Raw genomic sequence first — 22,169 nt, forward strand, 5'->3', positions numbered from 1 at the left:
CTGTGTTTAAACAATGCATTTTGTGTATCTGCTGAGATCAATTTATTAACACTGAACCAATATTGTGTTTTGACCCATATTAAAAATAAACCATATAGACTGAACATTAATATTAATATTACACTTATCTAGACAAAAAAATTAAAGTAAAACATTCAAGTATCCAAATACTGTACTTTCTGGGATGACTGAACATTGGCCACCCTACTCTTTAAACCATTAATGTATTAAATGATGAATTACTCAATACATTTCTAAACTGACAATTAGCTGAAACTCTGTATAACACACATAGAAGACATGTGCTGCAAAGACACAACAAATAAAATATTAATCATTTGTATTAATCAAAACAATAACAAAGCACCATTCTCATGAGTATACATTTAACAGCATGGTTCAGTTCTTATTATTTGTCAACAATACTATACCACAGCTAACCAAGAAGACCATTCTCATATTAAATCACTCTTATTTCTTAAAGTAATACATGTTTTGTGCTTTTTGAATAGATTGTATTAACATTGATTTTGATACATTTCAGAATGATGCATCTTTAAAAACAGAAGCAGGTGTCAATGAGACGTCAAACAACATCCGAAAACGAAACTGCGATAAACGTTTTAAACTGACTCAATAATATTTCAATCACTATGATATTTTCATAAAACATTTAATTTGAATGAAACTGTGAAGGTTTATTTTACTTACATATTGTCATATACTGTACTAGCGCTTTTCCTGAAAACACAGCTGCTGCTGCTTCTTCTCCTGCGGTGAGCGGCGTGTGATTCATATGTGCTTGTTAACGAGCGCCACCTGCTGGAAGTCCTCCTATGGGTTTTAATGGGAATTACATTGGTTTTAATAATAAAAACACCATTACATTCTACTGGAAAAAATCCTGAAAAACTGTACATACTTAAATTTTATACTGGTTTACAATGGTATTTGTGATGCAAACTATTTGTACTTTTTTTCTCAGCATCAGGGCTATTTTAGAGCACAGTTTGAATTAAATAGTGTGGGGAAGTAACCATACAATAATAGTTTTTAACAAAGGGTAGTTTTCAATGCTCTATTAACCAATGGATCTTAACCTTTTTGTCCACGACAATATTTGAAGGTCCAGCCACTCATTTATAATTAAAAGAAAAATAGTCTAATCTAGTAAAAAGTATATTATGTGTTTTGACACATTTTAATGCTTAATGTAAATAATTCTAAATAATCTTAAGACTCTTTGTTGATAAACACTGGTCTAAACTGTAACTTGATGATCTTAATCCAGCCAGAGGCCGCTCATCCGACAGGCCTCTCTCACATCGTGAGCATTTCCGCTCGCCTGCAGCCATCCTCCTGTGCGCCTGTCATATGATCAGCTTCCCGTTTGTATTTGTTGATGCGAGCTAACCGCTTCTCATTATGAAACCACTTTACCTATATCCAAACTAAACCTTTATTCCATACCGACCAAACATACATCGCCTAAACGCAACCACCAGAGTCTAGAAAGAGAGTTGGGAGAAGTTTGAAGCTTTATAAAGCGCGCTACAATGTCGATCGAGTACGAGGATCAGCTAGCCGGAAGCCTGGTGGACTCTTTCCCTAAAGACTTCGGCTACGGCGTGGAAAACATGGATATGATGCAGGAAAACTTGGAAAACGCTCCTTCTGCCGATAACAAACCCAGAATTCTGTTGATGGGACTGAGACGGAGCGGGAAATCCTCTATCCAGAAGGTCAGATGTGATCCAGAGTACAGCACTATGCAACACAAAATAAAATGCAATCGTATGCTATCTTTGATGTGCATTGCAGTTCTATGTAATCTGCATGACTATGTCCTGCTGGAAAAACCTAATGGTTTTAATGGTTATAATGGGAAGTGTATTGATTTTAATGCAAACTATGGATGTTATCTCTGGTGAATGAGAACAACTTACTGGATCCAGTACTTACATACTGGAATATTGCAATGGTTTAAATGGGAAACAGCTGAACAAAAACATTGTAGACATTATCATGTTTAATATTTGGATATTGATTACATTATTATCCTTGCATATTATCATTTGCACTATTACAGTACTGTTATAATGTTTGATAACTAACAACTTGTAGTCTGCGTATTGTGTTTTTTATGATGTATGCTCTCCGTATACGTGTTTAATGTGTGTTGTACTTTCCATCAGTCTACATGTCTGTGTCTAGTGACGCAGTCAGACACTCATTTCATTTGGCACTACGGTTAAAGTTGTGTGTCATACACAGATTATCAGTGTGTATTATGAGTTGTAAAGTGTTTTTCCAGTGAAATAAAGTCCATCTTGTGTTGTGCTTACATGTGCTGACGTTTTTATTGTCAGGTGGTCTTTCATAAGATGTCCCCCAATGAGACGCTCTTCCTGGAGAGCACCAACAAGATCCACAAGGACGACATCTCTGCCAGTTCTTTCGTGAACTTTCACATATGGGACTTTCCAGGACAGGTGGACTTTTTCGATCCGACGTTCGATTACGAGATGATTTTCAGGGGCACGGGTGCCTTGATCTTCGTCATTGATGCACAAGTGAGCTGAAGTTTTGTATTTTTGGAAATATGTCAGCATTTTAAGAAAGTAACTCTCCCATCTTTAACCAAAATCTAGATTGCTGATGTGAGATTGTTTGCCATCTAAGTCAGTCTCTTTAATTGTATCTGGCTAGAGAAACACTTTCATTTTCATTTGGCCCTGTGCCTGACATAAACCTCACTTTATCTTGATGTTGCCTCTCTCTCTCTCTCTGTTTGTGTCTCTTTGCAGGATGATTACGTAGAAGCATTAGGACGGCTACATTTGACTGTGTCACGGGCATTCAGGGTGAACCCAGAGATTAATTTCGAGGTGTTTATACACAAAGTGGATGGTTTATCTGACGATCATAAAATTGAGACGCAGAGAGACATTCATCAGAGAGCTAATGATGATCTGATCGATGCCAGTCTGGAAAAGCTTCACCTGAGGTTTGTTATCTTGATCTCATCTGTTTCTTAAGAGATAGAAAGAGTTGAATTGGGTATTTGGTAGGATTATGCTGTGCTATAGTAATTCTCTCACAGGTTATGTGTTCAGAAATGTGTAAGCAAGATCTTTTGTGATAAGACCAAAGTCATCTGATGATATCACATTTTTAATAATTATTCCTGAGCTTATTGTGCATGGTTTTTAAATGTAGTTGTTTTAGGATGCAATACTGCCCTACATTTTCTTTCCTTATTGTGATTTATCTGTTACTCATTTCCAGTCATATTTTGATCAAATGTGTGTTATGTATTGTATATATGATTTAAACATAACATTTTGTTTGGGTTTAGTTTCTATCTCACCAGCATCTATGATCACTCCATCTTTGAGGCCTTCAGTAAGGTGGTCCAAAAACTTATTCCTCAGCTGCCCACGCTGGAAAACCTCCTCAACATATTTATTTCTGTGCGTATACAGCATCTTTTTATTGTCTTCATTAAGATTACAGCCAAACTTTTTAAAACTTTAATCCAGATTACTTAAGTAGCCTAAATGAATTTGTAGAAATGGCCAGATCTAGTTTTGTTATATCTATATACAGGGTTCCCACGGGTTCTTGAAATCCTTGAAAGTTTGTGAATCTGGGGGGAAAATTCAAGGCCTTGGGAAGTTTTTGAAAATATACATGCATAGATACAGGTCATTGAAAGTGCTTGAATCTATTTTATGCAAGAATTTTTTTCTGGGGAAAATCCATATTAATCCCTGTGTTGTGTAGGATAATATCATAAAAATTCGAGACTTTTTCAGCACACGTGCTAAACTGTTCGCTTTAAATGCTTATATCTTCTGTATGCGAATGTTGATTCATACCAAAATGCTTTTTTGCATAGTTGTGTTTGACACATGAAAACATCTCTGGTTACGTATGTAACTGTTGTTCCCTGAGAAGGGAACGAGACGCTGCGTCTCCCTTGCCATACTTCATGCGTCCCTGTAATGCCGTCTTTGGCGATATTTCGATAGCGACCCTGTCTTTGTCGTTAAGCCTCACCATTGGTTGAATTTGATATACACATTCAGACGCACTTACCCGTGGAGGCGTCCCCAAAGTGTCACCGCAGTGACGCAGCGTGAGTTCCCTCGAAAGGGAACTGTAACAATGTATCTTAAAAGTTAACACAATGTAACTTGCTCTCACTTGAAATGTGTCCCCACATTTAGTCCTTGAGTTTGAGGATATTTGACCTGGAAAGTCCTTGAAAGTCCTTGAATTTGAAGTTAACTAAGGTGTGGGAACCCTGTATATAAACTCTAGAATAGATGCTATTATTGATGTTTGTAGAAGCAATGTCATTCATTCATATTACCTGAATAACATAAATTACATTTTTGCCTCTCAGAATTCTGGGATTGAGAAAGCGTTTCTATTTGACGTGGTCAGCAAGATCTACATCGCCACGGACAGTTCGCCGGTGGACATGCAGTCATATGAGCTCTGCTGTGACATGATCGATGTCGTCATTGATGTCTCGTGTATTTACGGGTGAGAAACTGTGACCTTTGAAAGCAGAAACAAATGATTTTGTCAATACTGAAGACCTTTAGCTTTATTTGTTTGCACCACTGGAATGCACCATGAATATAATATAATAAATGATCTGTTATGCTTGCAATGTGCAATATATGCTGAATTTATCAGGTTGTCTGTCCTCATGAAGGTGAAATTAAATCTGTTTTGGGGATGTTTACGGACTGAAGGACGACGGCAACGGTAACGCATACGATAAAGAGTCTCTGGCCATTATAAAACTGAATAACACCACAGTCCTTTACCTTAAAGAGGTAACCAAGTTTCTGGCTATGGTCTGCATCCTGAGAGAGGAGAGCTTTGAGAGGAAAGGTGAGTATGGAGAATATCGGCATGTTTAATTTATTGAAAAGGTTTTTGAGAATATAACGTTTTAGATGGCAGGTGTATGTGTACAAACAACTCAATTCCCAAAAAAGTCCTTTAGAGAAGTTGTGCCAACTAGAGGAAAAAATTGGCACAAATTTGTCCCGATTATATAGTGTCCTTCATCCTTTACATACAGTGCCTCTTAGAAACCAAAATGACAACCCCTAAATTGTTGTTTAGTAAGCAGAAGTACTCGCATTGATAACACAAGTATGATATTGTTCCTACGTGACCCTCGATCATGACTCTCTTCCACAGGTTTGATAGACTACAACTTCCACTGCTTCAGAAAGGCCATTCACGAGGTATTTGAGGTGAGCAGCGCCACCCAGAGGACAGTAGCAGAGGTGGAGTCCAGCCCTCCCAGCAGCAGCGGCGGCAACGTTCTGACCCGGCTCAAATCAGCAGCGATGAACGGTACACCCAGGAGCCTGGTTTAACCTGAGACACATGGACCACTAAGAGCACAGCGCCTTTACACTAGTGCACTAAACATGCACTAACGTACACATGAGCTTACTGGAGCGTTTCTCTGATTACACCTGCTGTTTCAGGTACAAAGAGACAATACCAGAAGACTCAAGGATCAGAGATCTACATTGCTGCTGTTTTATTATATTATGATCTGTGTGTGCGCGCGTGTGTATGTACTGTATGTGTGTGTGCAAAGCACAGTATCACCTAATGTAGTAGGGGCAAATGGAAAATCTGTGCAATGTAGCCAAGATATTGAAACACAATTAAATGAGTTCCTTGAAGTTTTAGACTGAGCCGATCTAGACTGCAGTGCTATAACATTGTCTGGATTGACTTCAGTACGTCCACGGGTCCTAAACGGACTACGGCTGTGTCATAAAGCACCTATAATACCCAGAAGTGCAGTTTAGTAGTCTGCTATGTTTAGGGAAACCGCCCACTTTACAGGTGAATCTCACACAGACACGTGTAGCTTATGATTTACTCCGATTTAATTTAATACACCAAGAAAATTGAGGTTATTTAAGTTTTGCATTATGACATTATTTTCTATTGAGTATATTTGTTTCTTAACAATGTTGTCTTACTTTTTGTTGTAATTTCCTCCATAAAATGGTTATTTGCATTATATTTTCATTGGTATAACATTTTTCTCTTACATTGGTATAAATTAATACAGGTTTTTTTTCCAAATTACAGTTATGAGAATTTGGGAGACACATTTTGGCGGAAATAATATCACAATGTAAAAATTACAATAAATGCAGGAATTATTTACTTTAGGGTAAAATATGTCCTGTACATGTTTAGGTTTAAATTCATGATAGTTTCATTAGGTAGACTAGTTATCTGTTAAGGTCGATTCACTCGTTACAGAACAGAAATCTTTTACAGAAAAATGAGCAGAAATCCTCAACCACTTTCTTTAGGAGGACATTTGTTCATGTTGACCTGTTAATCCAGTTGCTGACACTATTAAGAGGATATAAAGGGAGAAAAGGCTCAAATTACATTTTAACATTCTTGTGGATGTCTGGCTGTCTCTGTGAACTGCCTTACAGATAAATGAATCACATACAGAGGTTTTTACTTCAGTTATGGAATGTATGGTTATTTTCTTGCCTAAAATCTTCTTAATTTAATATGAAATAATCAGGGAACATATATGAGCCCAATAGTTTGCCATTAAATGGTAATTACAGTGTTCTGGTGTAATGAGATACATGGGGAATACATTATAAAGACGCTGAAGTTTGTTGAATGCAAGATAAAGGTATTATGTGAATAATTCGTATTTCTCCTTTTATGTGATTTATTCTTCTATTCACGGTTTTAAAAAAATCCCAGATTTTGTATGAATATATAATGACGGCTGTGCGTACGACCAACTTATCACTGCATTGTATGATTGTGAAAGCTTTGGTTTTGTGTGCGTGTGTGTGTGTGTGTGTCCTTTCTTTTTTCTAATAAAGTGTGAAAATAAGATATTAATTTTTGTGGTCGAATTATATAGATTATTACCTGTAAGATACCAAGAAACTGTTTACTTATGGTATATTTTGTCTCAGAACACGCTGATAAATTAAAGCTATATTCATTCATCCCTTTGCTTTGGTTTTTCTGTGAAGATGCTCAGTATTACCTCTTAAGGTCGCTGTTTAACAGTTTTATTCCGTGTAAGTTGTCTGAATCGGTGTGTTGAACTTAATTAGCACGAATTCCCTGCAACACAGTGGTGTGTTAAATGCGATGAACTAATCGTACGATTTGGTACGAGCCAGCTCGTATGATTTCATACGATTTAGCCATTTGGTTAAAAGTTACTGATCTTTTTCACATTTTCTAGGTTGATAGAAGCACTGGGGACCCATTTATAGCAAGTAAACATGGAAAAAATCTAATTTTCATGTTATGTCCTCTTTTAAAGGGAAAGTTCACCCAAAAATGTGAATTCTGCCATCATTACTCATCCTCATGTTGTTATAAACCTCTTTAAATTTTTGTTTTCTGATGAACACAAAGGAAGATATTTGATAAATGATGGTAATCACACAGTTGACGGTACCCATTGAATTCCATTGTTTTTGTTTTCCTATTATGGAAGTCAATGGTTATCATCAGATGTGTGCTTACCATCATTTATCAAAATATATTTTTTGTGTTCATCAGAAACAGAAATGTATCTTTCATTCAGCTTTCTGGAATACCCCCTGTTAAAACCAGACAACTGACTTGTATGAAGCTGTTTTTCAGAAGGGAATGTTCATCCCTATACTAAAGTTGTCATCATTGTGATATGTCTTTGAATAATCTCTTATTATTATCACACATGTCCACGTGCTCATCTCCACTGAAGCCTTTGCAAAGAAATGAAACAGTGACTGCATGTTTAATCTACAGTCGCCACCTGGTGGTGATAAAAATGGATTGCATTAACAGAAAGTCTGACTTCAACACGTTTTGGGTGGTATGGTACAGTGCTTTATATAGATTAATGGTATATGGTACAGTCTTCTTTATCTTAAAGGTAAATATAACAGTGAATGAAGATAATCATTAAACTGTGTTTAGATGTAGTTCAATAAAGTTCAGAGTATCAGTGAAGCAACTTTGAGAGATTTCTACATAAAATCGACAATGTAAAAAATATAATCTTGATATCTTTAATAAGTTAATATTTTTTAATAAGGTCTATCTCTGTTTACAGTTGTATTATGCTACATTAAACCTCTAGGCTTCATTGTTTCTTACCAAAGATACGAGATTGTTGCATAAAATTGGTTAGGGGCAGAATATATTTTTTTAATATTAAATATATATATATATATATATATTGAATCTTTTCCTCTTATCTCATACAGTATTTTGTCCATGACCCTTTAGTCTCTCTGGTGGTTGTTCATCAGTCAACATGTCAAAGGTCCTTTAATGTGTCTGGGAATAAATATTAAGTAGTGTTTGGTGAATTTAACCCTGCAGTAACCCCAACAATATGTAACTCTGCCGATGCTTTAACTGCTGTAAGGGATGAGGGATTATTATCTACCTTTGTAATTGTCTGTTTTTACCATAGGGATTTTACTGACTGCCATATGACTGTTGTTGAGCAATGAAAAACCTTTTTGTTCGTATCATGCATTAAAATATATGACACTTGATGCTTTTTGATGATTTAAATAAATTCTCCATACAAACTGAGCATGTCTGAGTTTTACTCTCGACTAATACTTTTATTCTTTTAACTGGTAATTACTTAACATAGTGCCATCTAGTGGTTTTAAATAAATAACACAATAGGTCTAAATATATTTCTACAAACTAGCATGTAAAATACATTTTTAAAAGTAGCAATAAGCATTAAGACATATTGAAGAGTTTTGATAGGATCATATATATCTACAATAAAAAGTCCAAAAGTTGTAAATAGTTTTAATTAAACAACACAAGGGACATAAAAAAATAACTCATCAGAGTTGAGCCGTAATTACAGAACAGTTACAGAAGTCATTAAACTCCATGACAACCATAGAACGCCTCGTTGTCGGAACCATTATGACATCACATAACATTATGACATCACACTCGGTGCCTATAAAAGGCTCAGCCAGATGAAACCGGTATCATTTGACTAATCTGAACGCTTGGCTTTGGTTGACTCCGAACGCTACTGACAGATTACCAAGTGAATATTGCAGACTTTAAAAAAGTTCGCAACTTTAAACTGCTCGACGCACTGTGTACGGACAGACAGTTTACTTAGATTCCTCTGTGAACCGAGTCTAAGCACAGTTAAGTCTTTCAGTTTTTCTTCAACATCATGTTTCGTCCTGTAACACCATTGTCTGACAAGGACATGGAAGGAGCAGATGTTGAAAACATGGATTTTATTAAGCCGAATGCTGTGCCGAACTTTGACGATGTCCTTGATATTGGACTTTCGTCACAAGTCGGGCGCGCTGCCGGTTGTTTTAATCCATGTGGAGGAGAGGAGGCGAAACGCCAAAGAGGTAAGATGCAAGTTAAAGCAAAAAAGTCTGATTTTCATGCTGATAAGTTTACATACAGTTATTGTGTTGTTAATGTACGTACATGTAGACACACCAGGTGGTGCTCGTGAACTTGACATTACCCGCCGTTTTTATTGACCGGCAGAATACGCAGACAAATTTTGACTCAAAAAGCGACCAAAATTAAAAAACATCCCCGAAATTTAAGATAAGAATTACGCCGTATGAGGCCTTGTTATTTCATATCCCTCACGAAAATTAACCATGGTTTTAATGTGATAACAGTGTAGTAATGTTTATTGGTGTATTGATTACTATTAGCAAAACCATGGTTATTTTGTGGGAACAGTACCGTTAACCATGTTTTGTTGGATGTAACTAGTAAAACTATGTTTAATTTTTATAAGGGATATATAACATAATACATAGTTAGCAGTAGATCATACTACTGTTGTTATTCAGACTGCAAATGTGATGTTCATTTACGGAAGCCGAGGTCGTGTACTATTTTTATTTTGCTTGCTTGTTTTCTCATGATCACGACTTAATTTCTCGTTATCTCAAGTTAACAAAAGTTGTATTTTTATGAGATGTGATTAAAGCTTATGTGTAGTCGATATATGTACGTGAACGTGTTTTATTGTTTATAGAAAGGTTATATTTTGCTAAATTAGCATTGGATGAAGAAATTAGGTTTTACTTGGATCAGGGATTAGTTTAAAATGAAATGTTGAATTTAGGGACCGTCTCTAAAGTTACTCCTTAATATACACGTTTCTACTTTTTACAGCATTTAAGTTAAATGGAATGACTTTTAGTCAACAAACAGTCACAAACCCAACTGTGTTGATATGGTTGTCAGCTATAATTTACACTTTCCTTTTTTATATATATATTAACATAAACTGTTAAATACTATTGAAGATAGAAACGTATACATTATTACTTTAGAGATGGTCCCTAAATTCACGCACATTATTGGGTGGTTTCCGGGGCAGAAATTAGTTTAAACCAGGACGAGGCCTTAATTTATTTAGGAAATATAACAAATTTTAACAAACATGCCTTACTAAAACATTACTTGTGTGCATTTTGAGGCAAAACAAATGGCCCTGATGTATTTTAAGATGTGTCAGTGAAAGTGTTTTTAGTTTGGACAGCTCACCAGGGACGTGCACAGACATTTTGAGGGGCAGGGGCTCAAGTGAAATAAAGGGCACTTCTCATAATTATGTATTTTTTTTCTTTTTTTAAACAAAAAAGTATATATTAACGCAATTCTGACTTCCTTAAAATTTATTTAAAAAGTTAATTAATTTTATCTTCCTCAAACTCACGCAATTGTTTCATTTTCAAAAGATGTCTACAAAATAATTAGTTCACACAGAAACCATGGTCTCCTTAGTATTCTAGGTTTGTAGAGCAGCAAAGGAAACCATTACACAATGTGCATGTTTTGAAAACATTAAATTACACATTAATTACAAATTTGTTAAAATGCTAAAAACAAAATTGTGACTGCTGAGTAGTGCTACATGCCAATAAATGCTATATGCTAGCGTTTAGCTGAAGTTCTACTAGTTTGCAATTAGTTGTTAATCAAAATCTGTATTTTTGTCTGATAAGGGCTCAGAATACAAGGTCTGTTTACTAATGTGAGCTTCTGGCATGAGCCTCAGAGCAGAGCTCAACATTATTATTCATGACCCTTTCAAATAGGGCAAAAATAGACCATTTCATTCAAATGACAAATTCTAGGCTTGTAAATGGACATGTAAAAACGTTTCTGGATAATTTTTGCACTTAATAAAGTGCATTCTTTGTCAAAGAACAATTGAATATATTATGGCAACACATCCTTTGGAACCTTTAATCTTAGGTTTCATATTTATTAGGGTTAGTTACACGTGTCAGAAACAACAAATATAGATTAGGCCTATTTTATATTTTACTTTTTGGTGATGTTAGTAAAAATTCAGACTGGGCAAGTAAAATACTACTACATCACTCCAGTATAACACATTATAGGCTACTAATTTAACAGCCATTACAAAAAACGCAAACAAAAAAAGCTTACTACTGTAGTTAGCAATTATTTTATTGTTTGTGCTTTCTTATTTTATGAGCAGTCTGTTTAAACTACATACACTATACGGTTACAAGTTTGCAACTCTTCAGGTTAATATGGGATTGTCGTGGAAAACAATGTCCCCGAATTGTTATGTGTAATAACGTGTCCCATATTTTGTGCATAAAACTGTTAATATAAGAATGCTTTCTTCCTCACACACTTACCGATAGCCTGCCTGCATAATCATGCACATCGCGTCTCGTTCAGGCTGAGATTTGGCGCTTCTTACAAGCGCGAATGCAGCATACACGAGTAAAGACAAGACCAATCATAAAGCGAAGTAGGTTAGAGAGGCGGGACTTAGAAAAGGTAAAGCCAATCATATTAGCGATGTGAGTTTTGGAGGCGGGACTCATCTGTTAACCGTTTGTGTACCACAAATAGCGCTATTTTTCTTTTTATAAGAGTTTAAATCTCATTTAAATGATTCCTGAATAAATTCATGTTAAATTAAATAAGTAACAAATAAAAAACACAAGAAACAGACAGACATCAGTTGTTATATGAATAAAGATCATATTATTAAAAAAAAATAAAAAAGCACCCCAGAAAAAAAGGTCACTTTTTCTCCAGGAATTAAAAGGGCAGGTGCTCAAGCCCCCTTTGATATCTATGTGTGCACGTGCCTGCAGCTCACATTTATTAAACCTCAGACTAGTCTAATCTTTGTCCGGGAAACTGCCCCCAATTGTAATTTATCTGCAATGATTAGCTACACGTATGCATCAGCAGTTCACTTTAAAATACACTAAATATTATGGACAGGAAATTACATTATGACATTTGGATTGTCTGGAAACAACTTTTTGTTATCTCGAGATCACCAGAAAATTAAGTCATGATCACGAGTAGGGATGTTCACATTGACCGTTTTACCATTAACCGAAGGTAAGAATTTATGACCGATTAACATTATCAGTTAAAAGAAAAAAATATTTGTTAACGCACGGTGCTTGTCCTCATGAGCCGACAGACATTTCGCCACTTTTCTATCTTTAATTTGTGAATGTCCTGTAAATGACACAAATTATTGCTGCCCTGGTGGTCTGATAAAGTATTCATTTCTATGAGAAATCATTTGTGTGCGTGTTTGGAAGCTGATCGGAGACGCGCGCGGGTCTGCGCAAGATGACGCAGTCCGTCTCGCGCACATCCGGACAGACGTTCGCTGATGGCCTCTGACCCTGACCATGAACATCTCTCTTTTTGCAAAAACGGAGAAAGGCGACGCAAAAGCAAAACTTTTTAAAAAGCGTCCTGCTTTAGAAATTACCACTGTGGTAGATGAAAAAGAGACAATCTGCCTTCTTTGGATATTAATCATCTGGACTGATCGCGTGCTTTTTGATAAGGTAATGTTGCGTGATATGTATGATAATGTATGAATCCTGGTTCTGTTGTTGATCTGTCGCTGCTGTTTGCACGTTCAAATGACATGTTTTGTGTTAACCAGGTCACAGACAACCGTCAACTGTATTTTTACTCAATGACAACTGAATATTAAAATCTTATAGGTTAACTGTTAATGTTCGGTTCATAAGCTGCGGTTGTCGGTCGGGAAAATTAACTGATATGAACATCCCTAATCACGAGAAAACAAGCAAGCAAAAATAATAATAGTGCATGGTCTCTCTCGGCTTCCATACAATTTAGACAAAAGAAAAATGATAATTTCAAATGAAGGCAATAATTTATTGAATTGTAATTGCAGTGTTTGGAGGAGAGATGGATTCATTCCTACCGAATGCTGTGTTGACCTATGACTTTGTCCCTGACATCGGACTTTCGTCAGAGGTCGGATGCGCTGCCGGTGGTTTGAATCCAAGTGGAGGAGTAGAGGAGAAAATCCCAACAAGTAAGATGAAAATGAAAGCAAAATGTGGCTTTAATGCTGATAAGTTTACATACATTATTCTTAATGCACGTCCACAGATAGACACTGGGTGGTGCTTGTGTACTTTTTACCTCATTTTACTTTTCCTTTGACACATGACATCACTTCTCAGCCAAATTTTGACATACAGTTGACATATTTTATACAGTTGAATAAACAATACATTGACATTAATTGACAAGTTTTAGACACATATTGATCACTTCAGTTAAAGCATTAATTTCATAACATTATTTATTGAATTGCAGTGTTGGGATGGAGATGTGATGATGGAGGAATGGATTTTGTCCTTCCTAGTGCTGTCCCTGACATTGTCCCGAACAACGGACATTTGTTAGACAGACGTGCCGGTAGTGCACATCCACGAGGTGGAGTAAAGGAGTTTACTCCTGCATTTGAGGAGGCGAACAGCCCCACAGGTCAGATGGAAATTTTGTGTTCTTGACAATCTTTAAATCTGTGCCATGTTCCTCAAAAGTTTGGATGGTCCTTGCAGATACTGATATCTTATTACATTAAAGTCAGTAAAATAAAGCATCTTACAATAAGAAATTAGCTTTAGACAGTTTTTCTAGTGTGTTTTAAACTCTTTTATTTAACATCATTAATTAATCAAATAATCATTGTTGTATTTTTAGGAATTTATTATAAAGAATTAGATACTCAATTACATATACATATTTGAAAAAATAGTATCTGGGTGGCCAGTTTGTTAAATGTGTTTATTAAGTATTATGACTGACCACGGTTCTTTGTCATTCACTTTTGTTATAATGAATTTTCTAATAATTTATCTTTTGTTTTTGTTTTGTTTGTTTGTTTTTGGTGTAGAAAAATGCGAGAATAAAATCTTGACATCAATAAAGAAGGCGTGGAACAATTTTATGCACCCAGTCCTTCATAATGATAAAGTGGAAACACTGATTCCTTCAGAGGTTTGTTACATCATTACATTTACTACAACTATCTGTCCATTTATAGACATGTTTCCATTCAGGTTTTGTTATCGACCAAGTGAATATGCGTAAAAAAGGCTTTTTTATTCAAATGGCGCTGAAATGGTGTCCGTGGTGATGTCACGAATGAGGAAAGCGAATTGTCACATGCGTTTTTGTGTATTGCAAAGAAATCTGACCTTGAGCTAATTATTTATTTCTCTAATGCTTTTTTTTCGCAAAAAAGCCTTGGATGGAAACATGGCTTGTAAACATCGCTGGAAACATTTATCTGTCTGTCTGTCTGTCTGTCTGTCTGTCTGTCTGACACACCTCTGGTCTTCTCCACAGCTTAATGCTGATTTAGCTAATCCTACTCTAAAGGATGATGCTGGTCTGGCCAGCTCTGAATTAAAAACTAAGATCAAACCGGACAAACGAAAGGCATTCTTTGGCTGTCTCTGGAGGGGCAAGGTGGAGTCAGTGCCGACTCCACAGCTTACAGCGGATCCAGCTATCCCTGATGTTAGGGAAGTTGTTGATCTTGCACCACAGTCAAAGGCCGACGTTGGTCCGAAGAAAAAGAAACAAAAGGCTTCAAAGAGCCGCAAATCTAACCTCCAGGGGAAAAAAGTGACTGTTGTGCCAACTCAACAGCCCAAGGCCATTTCAGATATTCCTGTTGGCATGGATGTTCCTGATCTGGCCGGCCCCCAATCAAAAACAAAGATTCGTCCGGATGAACGCAAGACATGGACGCAACGCATCCTTGGATGCTTCCAGAGGGGCAAAGTGGAGTCAATGCCGACTTCACAGATTGAAGCCGATCCAGCTATCCCTGATGCCAGGGAAGTTAGAGATCTGGCGGATTCTCAATCAAAGAGTGTTGGCTTAAAGAAACAAAAACAAAAGGCTTCAAAGAGCCGCTTATTTCACAACCCTTTGAGTAAAAAAGGGAAGAGTAAAGTGAAAAAAGATGCCGATCCAGCTATTCCTGATGCCATGGATGGTGCTGATCTGGCCAGTTTTGGTGACACCGCTGCAGCTAATGCCAGGCTACAGAAGATAGGTGCCATTCCAGAGAATATCGGGTTAAAAGGTGGCGGAAATCCCGACCCAAATAAAGCAAAAAATCCTGGGTCAAAAGATGCTGGAAATCCTGAGGCAGAAGATGGTAGAAATCCCAGGCCAAAAGATTTTGGAAATCCCAGACATTTTAGGTTTTTTCATGAAAGTGTAGTAGAAATCCCAGAAAATCCTGACCCAAATTCAGCTAAAAGTCCTGGACCAAAAGAAGATCCTGGGGCAAAAGCTACTAAAAATCCCACACATTTTATTTTTGTTCATCAAAGTGTAGAAGAAATCCCAGAAAATCCCGACCCAAATACAGCTAAAAGTCCTGGACCAAAAGAAGATCCTGGGGCAAAAGCTGCTGAAAATCCAGAAGATGATAGAGTTGTCAGGCCAAAAATTTTAAATGTTTTTGATCCCCCAGTGCCTAAAGGTGAGTGTACTGACTTCATTACTCCTAGGGTGGGTTGCACCAATATGTGAAATAGTTTCTTCTGTACCTGGAAATGTATGCTGTACCTTTCATCTGTGAGTATATGAGTGTTAACATGTACTGTAACCTTATCATTTTTCTGTGTGTTTTTCAGAGACTTTATATTCTAAATATTACCTCTTAAATGAAGTGATTGGGAAAGGTGGCTTTGGCAAAGTGTTCAAAGGGATTCGTATATCAGATGACATTCCGGTAATGCACTTGTATTTATATCAAACAAAATGCTTGCTGAAATTTGATCTAAAGCATGTTTTAAAGTTTGTAGATTCTCAAACTTTAAAGTTATGTGTGCAGTGTCAGGTGAGCCGCTTCAGTCAGCTCAGGAGAAATTTACTAAGTGTTGCTTTTTCTCTTTACAGGTTGCCATCAAGCGAATATTCAAACGAGTCAATGAAGGAACTCTTTATTTTGTAAGTTGTCATAAATTTTGATGAAGTGAACTAGACATAAAATAGACAGTGTAGCGATTAAGCACCAATACAAGATATTTGTTTTATCGAATTGTAATTTGTTGACTATTTTTTCTCCAGCCCGGATACCCCAAACCCCTCATTACTGAAGTGGCGCTGATGCTTAAGTTAAAAGATGCGCCCTCATGCCCCAATGTCATACAGTTGTATGACTGGTACGAGACTAGATACGATTACATGCTCGTGTTGGAGTACCCTCAGTACTGCGAATCCTTGTCGGATTTTGTTAATAGTGAAAGACAACTAAGTGAAAATATAGCAAGACATCTCATGCGTCAGGCAGTACTGGCAGTGAAACACTGTCTGGATAATGGAGTTTTTCATACAGACATCCATCCCAAGAACTTCTTGGTGGAGAAATTCACAATGAACCTGAAGTTAATTGACTTTGGGCTTGGACATTATCTTAAGGATGAGGAATATTATTCCTACGCCTTTAAGGGTGAGCTGAATATTTTTTATATAGCAGAGTATTGAAACCTGATGTCAGTGCAGGGTCATCTTTTACAAAATGACTCAACATGATGTTTTGTGTACAGGAGCTTACTGTTGCACCCCGCCTGAGATCCAAACAGAATTGACATACTACGCCATGCCAGCAAACGTCTGGGCCTTAGGTGTTTTGCTGTACTTCATGGTGCTTGGAACTGTCCCCTTTCCTTTAAACGCCTTTTATTCCGGGAAGCTGAAGAGAAATGAGAAGGGTTTATCAAACGGTGAGTGAAAATGACTGATCAACATGCACACACAAAGCCTCTGATCAAATCCACAATAAATATTATCAGAGGATACGGTCTGTCTGGCAAGATGTTAGATTTTATTGTGTTTAGTGTTACGACCGGCTCGAAGCCGTGACAAATGTAAAGGAGGACAAAGTCAGGTTGGTACTTTGCAACAAAAGATATTTATTAATGTAAATATAAAACATAAAATAAGGAATTAACAAAGCCAATACCAACCCCGTCAAACACACGAATGGTATAAGTGTCAGACAGAACCGAGTAACCCAATTATAACATCAAAATAAGCTAAACCAGTGGTTCTCAACTCCAGTCCTCGGGACCCACTGCTCTGCATATTGTGCACGTCTCCTTTATTTAACACACCTGATTCAGTTCGTCAGCTCGTTCGGATAGATTCCATGAACTGAACTGAGTGTGTCAGATATGAGAGACATCCAAAATGTGCAGAGCAGTTGGTCCCGAGGACTGGAGTTGAGAACCACTGAGCTAAACAAAACCAAACAAGCAGGAGAACAGGCCCCACAACAAACAGCGTTGAGACTTTATAGAGAAGGAACAGGTGTAAGCAATTCCGTTGACTTGCCCTCAAGCCACACCCACTGACCGGTCTTAGTGGAAGTAAAGAGGGACTCGTCACATTAGCTAAACAGTCATTTAGTGGCTCGCCAATGTATTACATCACTGTGCCATCATCTTAACCTGAGGTACTGTCTGTCTGTGACCAGGGTCCCTTTAGATGATAGACAGACAGACTTTTTTACAGTATTATTAAATGACAACAAAAGTGTCTCTTTATGCCATGATTATTATTGCCATTTGTGTGTCATGATGACTAATCAGCTCTCTCTTAAAATTTGTACAGAAATCTGTGATCTGATAAAACAGTGCATGGCCAAGAATCCAAGTGATCGTCTGACGCTCGAGCAGATCTTAGATCATGACTGGTTTAAAACTGAGTCTTACGAAGGAGAGCTACTCTATTACCAAAAGAGGTAACAGACCGAGTAGGAAACTACATTTTGCAGATTACATGCTTTTTATTTTGTGTAGTTAGTTGTATAGTAAAAATGTTTTAAATGTACATTTTCATCACTACAGGGCGCAAGACACATAAATATAAAAAGGATGAAGCTTAATGACTGAAGGAGAGGGGAATGATGGGAGATGCTGTTTTCGCGGATGAGGTAATGAATTAATACTTTTTTAACTATCTGTTTGATCACATGATTTAATGCTATCATAATGAAATAGCTGCAAGGCACAACAGCTGTGTGTTAGATGTTGTTTAACCAACACTTCTGCATTTGTCCTCTTGTGTCTACAACAGGAAACCGAGATAGCATGGACATTAAAAGGGCCACAATTATAAGAGAGACGAGAGACGAGCCATTATTTACAACAGGAATTTCTCAGGAGTAACATATTTTTGGGAACTTTCTGCATAATGTAAGTACACAACTGCATTTGTCTTTGGATATTTTATTACAAAAATCATACATATTGTGGCTTTAAGGTTCTAGATATACTATAAATATGATGACTAAACATTAAATGTTGACATTTCCTTTCTTTCTCATCTTCAGGTTATATTTCAGCCTCAGACGTCATGACCACAGACCACATAAATAAATATATATATATATATGTGTGTGTGTGTGTGTGTGTGTGCACCTGTAATTATCACGTTGCGGTGACCAATTGTCCCCACAAAGATAGGAATACCAGTATTTTTGTGACCTTGTGGGGACATTTTGATGTCACCATGAGGAAACAAGCTTATAAATCAAACAAAATTATGTTTCTTGAAAATGTGAAGTAGCAGAAAGTTTTCTGTGATGGTTGGGGTTAGGGAATGGGGTAGGTAAGGGGAATAGAGTATACAGTTTGTACAGTATAAAATGCATTACGTCTATGGAATGTCCCCACAAAACATGGAAACCAGAATGTGTGTGTGCGTGTGTGTGTGTGTGTGTGTGTGTGTGTGTGTGTGTGTGTGTGTGTGTGTGTGTGTGTGTGTGTGTGTGTGTGTGTGTGAGAGAGAGAGAGAGGGTTACAAATCATTTTAAATTGTTTCGTCACCTTATTAAAATATCTTATTTTACTGCAACTATCTGTTTCTGCATCTTTATCATATTTATAGTGTGTGATTTATAAAATATCTTATATCCAACATCACATATTTTGATTTAGAACGTCTGCGCACTTTATATCTTATATCAGAATATTATATTACTGTTAAGTGAATATTCATTCATTCCTACTATGAACATTAAGTGGCGCTGTCCACTTTAGTTTTTGTAACACTAATACCCTATTCTAAACCTAAATCTTGACAAACTATATATTGTTGGAAAGCTCAAAGAGTATAATTTTCATATTTCATTACCATTTGGGGAAAATTATGACACAGTGAGATTCAGTTTCTAGAAGGTTACGGGCCCACAGGTAGGCCAAATTTGTTTTTGCATATATATAACATTAAACCCCTACTCTAAACCTAAAAATCATGACAAAATCATCGGAAAGCTCTCAGAATGTAGTTTTTATATTTCAAAACCTTTTTGCATTAATAATAATGCGGTGACAGTAATTTATTAGTTTGTGAGTATACAAGAGTATGTGGCAAAATCTAGTGGAAGTTGTTGGTAAAACCACTAAGAGTGTGAAACAAACCTCATTTTTTGTGATTTTAACTTGAAATTTGGATCACAACTACTTGAGGCATATTTCTTCATGTTTACATTATTTATTGTATGAAAAATTTACATTTTTATAATTTTATTTATAAATTAATATGTTATTGCATTATTTTATATATTAAAATAAAGGTAAACTGCTATAAAAATATTTATATTTAATATTTTACCTTCTAACTCATTCGTGAAAAACCCTAAATTGTCTTCTTTAAAACAAGACCAAGATTAGGCTTCTAGCCCAAAAAATCCCAGAGAAATATTCATTTAAAAATGTACATCACATTGTCACCCTCCACTCAAACGGGATTTGCGGCACATAAGGGGTTAAAATAGGCCGAACCATGTGTCCTGTATCATAACTCCATGAATAACCTTTGCAGCAAAAAATCCGCGTGAAAATCAGTTCGTTATTCACTGATATGATTAAATGCGCTGATAGCTCATTACGTCTGTCATACAGATTACACTGAGTGGAGCGGTTGACCGATCTAAGATGGCGGCCCCATGGCTCGACCGCGTGAGTAGGCAGTAGCGGTCGATAGGGCGTCAGCCTATATGATGTCTATGGTTGAATTGGGCATGCGAGTGTTTGGGGCGTAAGTTTGATACCGCGGCTCCGTCTGCGCATGCCCTGGTTTCAAACTGATGTTTTTGTGTAACATGTTCATTAGAATGGAAGTAAGTGGCGTTGCATCGTCCATCATTTTTTACAGTCTATAGGTTTCAGTGCATCATTAAGTTTTGTAAAACTATGTTAAAAGTCATATGAAATAAAGTTTCTCGTGTTAACTGCTTCTTCTGGCTTGTTCTTTGTTCACTCGCATTTTAGCAGCTTAGCGGGGGTTTCAAAATAAAAGTCTCTTCTGGCTTACCAAATAAATTACAAACTAAAACGCAAAAAATAATAAATATAACAGTGACAGTTACACTCCCACTAAATCACACCAATCTTTATGTGGGATTTCTCTAAACACAACAATTATTGCAATTGAACACTTTAAACATTCAATGAAACATTTCCTGTTATCAGCCATCCAGTATAAAAGTCAAGCTTAATTTAAACATTATTCTGCTTCAAGCAAACAAGTTTATGTACAGGTCTATCAAGAAACACTGTGTTTGTTGTAGATTTACCTTTATTATCAAATGAGGTGTCACTAACCAACAATTTGACCTTTCTCACCCTATCATCTGACCCTGGATAAACTTCTGTTATTCTGGCCAGCTTCCATTCATTGCGTGGTACGTGATCATCTTGTAAAAGTACAAGCTCATTGACTTTTTTGAGGTTTGTGTCTTGTGTCTTGATCTGGAGTTTAGACAGGAAATGTATCTTCTGCTTGCCTGTACACAGAATGTTTTATTAATAAAATGTTTGCTGAATATTACTGTGAATTCAATGTTGATGTTTTGTTGATGCATTAATAATATATTAGTGTGTAGTGAATTTAGTGTATTTATATCACTGTCTTAATGCAGTAAACAACGTAAAGAATAGGCCTAAACTGAATTGACTTAATTCTCGAAATTTTACGACCTTTTCTCGTTAAATAACGACTTTATTCTCGTTAAATAACGACTTTATTCTCACATTTTAATGACTTTAATCTCGAGATGGTTTAATTTTTTATTTTAGCTTGGCCCTTATCCTCCTTCGTATAAGTTAGATAAAGCAAGGATTGCTTCAAACTGGTTACGTCAGGTAAAGGGTCACGAGATGGAGATGTCATGGGCGCTAACAACGGAAGAATCGCATTGTCTGTAATACGTCAAGAATGTAAAGTAGTTCTTAGTAATAGCTAAAGCCTTTTAGTTTCGTTATCCTTACTGTTTATGGTTCTCAGGTATCAATTTTGCGCATAGTATTTAACCTCAATGATGCATTTGAACGCAACCATCCAAGTAATTTTTTGAGTGCACCAATCACATGTAGGGACATGTTTTATGATCATTTGTTTTTTTTGTCATTAAAATAATTAAACGTCACTCTAAATGGAATTTTATATAGCCACGTTGTAGTCTTTGGCTGACGTTTTTTATAAGCTATGCACCAATAGAGTTAAAGTTTGCATGAGATGGTACACCAAATGTAGGCGTGGTTTGAGCGAGCCTGCCTTGCAGTAACGCGCGTGTGTGTCGGCAGTCCGATACGCGCATCAGACGAGACACATCAGCTGGACCTACAAATCCCTGGTAAGATCTGAACTTACTGTAAAACTATCTATAGACTCATTCTGTTTAACATTTGTAAAAGGAACAAGCGGGAAAACTGGTTTCTTGTTTC

At 36.6% G+C, this 22,169-nt stretch overlaps 4 protein-coding genes across 7 annotated transcripts in view; 3 read left to right on the top strand and 1 right to left on the bottom strand.

Moving 5' to 3' along the window:
• Positions 1 to 854, bottom strand: part of trappc9 (trafficking protein particle complex subunit 9) — a 310,708-nt gene extending 309,854 nt beyond the window's left edge. For all 4 annotated transcript variants that reach the window (XM_055219336.2, XM_055219335.2, XM_055219333.2 and 1 more), the window contains exon 1: positions 712 to 854. The gene's annotated coding sequence lies outside the window, so the exon portion shown is untranslated. The remainder of the gene's footprint in view (positions 1 to 711) is intronic.
• Positions 855 to 1,333: 479 nt separating this feature from the next.
• On the top strand, positions 1,334 to 7,046 carry rragcb (Ras-related GTP binding Cb). The gene is made up of 7 exons (XM_073858592.1): positions 1,334 to 1,742; positions 2,370 to 2,573; positions 2,808 to 3,007; positions 3,359 to 3,473; positions 4,412 to 4,547; positions 4,756 to 4,911; positions 5,227 to 7,046. The coding sequence occupies exons 1-7, from the start codon at positions 1,557 to 1,559 to the stop codon at positions 5,406 to 5,408; spliced, it is 1,179 nt and encodes a 392-aa protein (XP_073714693.1). The 5' UTR covers positions 1,334 to 1,556; the 3' UTR covers positions 5,409 to 7,046.
• A 1,731-nt stretch (positions 7,047 to 8,777) lies between these two features.
• LOC129454760 (uncharacterized) lies at positions 8,778 to 19,212 on the top strand. The gene is made up of 13 exons (XM_073858591.1): positions 8,778 to 9,452; positions 13,295 to 13,438; positions 13,726 to 13,896; positions 14,309 to 14,412; positions 14,764 to 15,916; positions 16,071 to 16,168; positions 16,336 to 16,386; positions 16,507 to 16,888; positions 16,986 to 17,162; positions 18,052 to 18,181; positions 18,288 to 18,373; positions 18,517 to 18,635; positions 18,773 to 19,212. The coding sequence occupies exons 1-11, from the start codon at positions 9,263 to 9,265 to the stop codon at positions 18,301 to 18,303; spliced, it is 2,616 nt and encodes an 871-aa protein (XP_073714692.1). The 5' UTR covers positions 8,778 to 9,262; the 3' UTR covers positions 18,304 to 18,373; positions 18,517 to 18,635; positions 18,773 to 19,212.
• A 2,708-nt stretch (positions 19,213 to 21,920) lies between these two features.
• Positions 21,921 to 22,169, top strand: part of fhl3b (four and a half LIM domains 3b) — a 34,870-nt gene continuing 34,621 nt past the window's right edge. The window contains exon 1 of the mRNA XM_055219342.2: positions 21,921 to 22,078. The gene's annotated coding sequence lies outside the window, so the exon portion shown is untranslated. The remainder of the gene's footprint in view (positions 22,079 to 22,169) is intronic.

This window comes from Misgurnus anguillicaudatus, chromosome 20 (genome assembly GCF_027580225.2).
Source record: "Misgurnus anguillicaudatus chromosome 20, ASM2758022v2, whole genome shotgun sequence".
NCBI classification, from domain to species: Eukaryota; Metazoa; Chordata; class Actinopteri; order Cypriniformes; family Cobitidae; genus Misgurnus; species Misgurnus anguillicaudatus.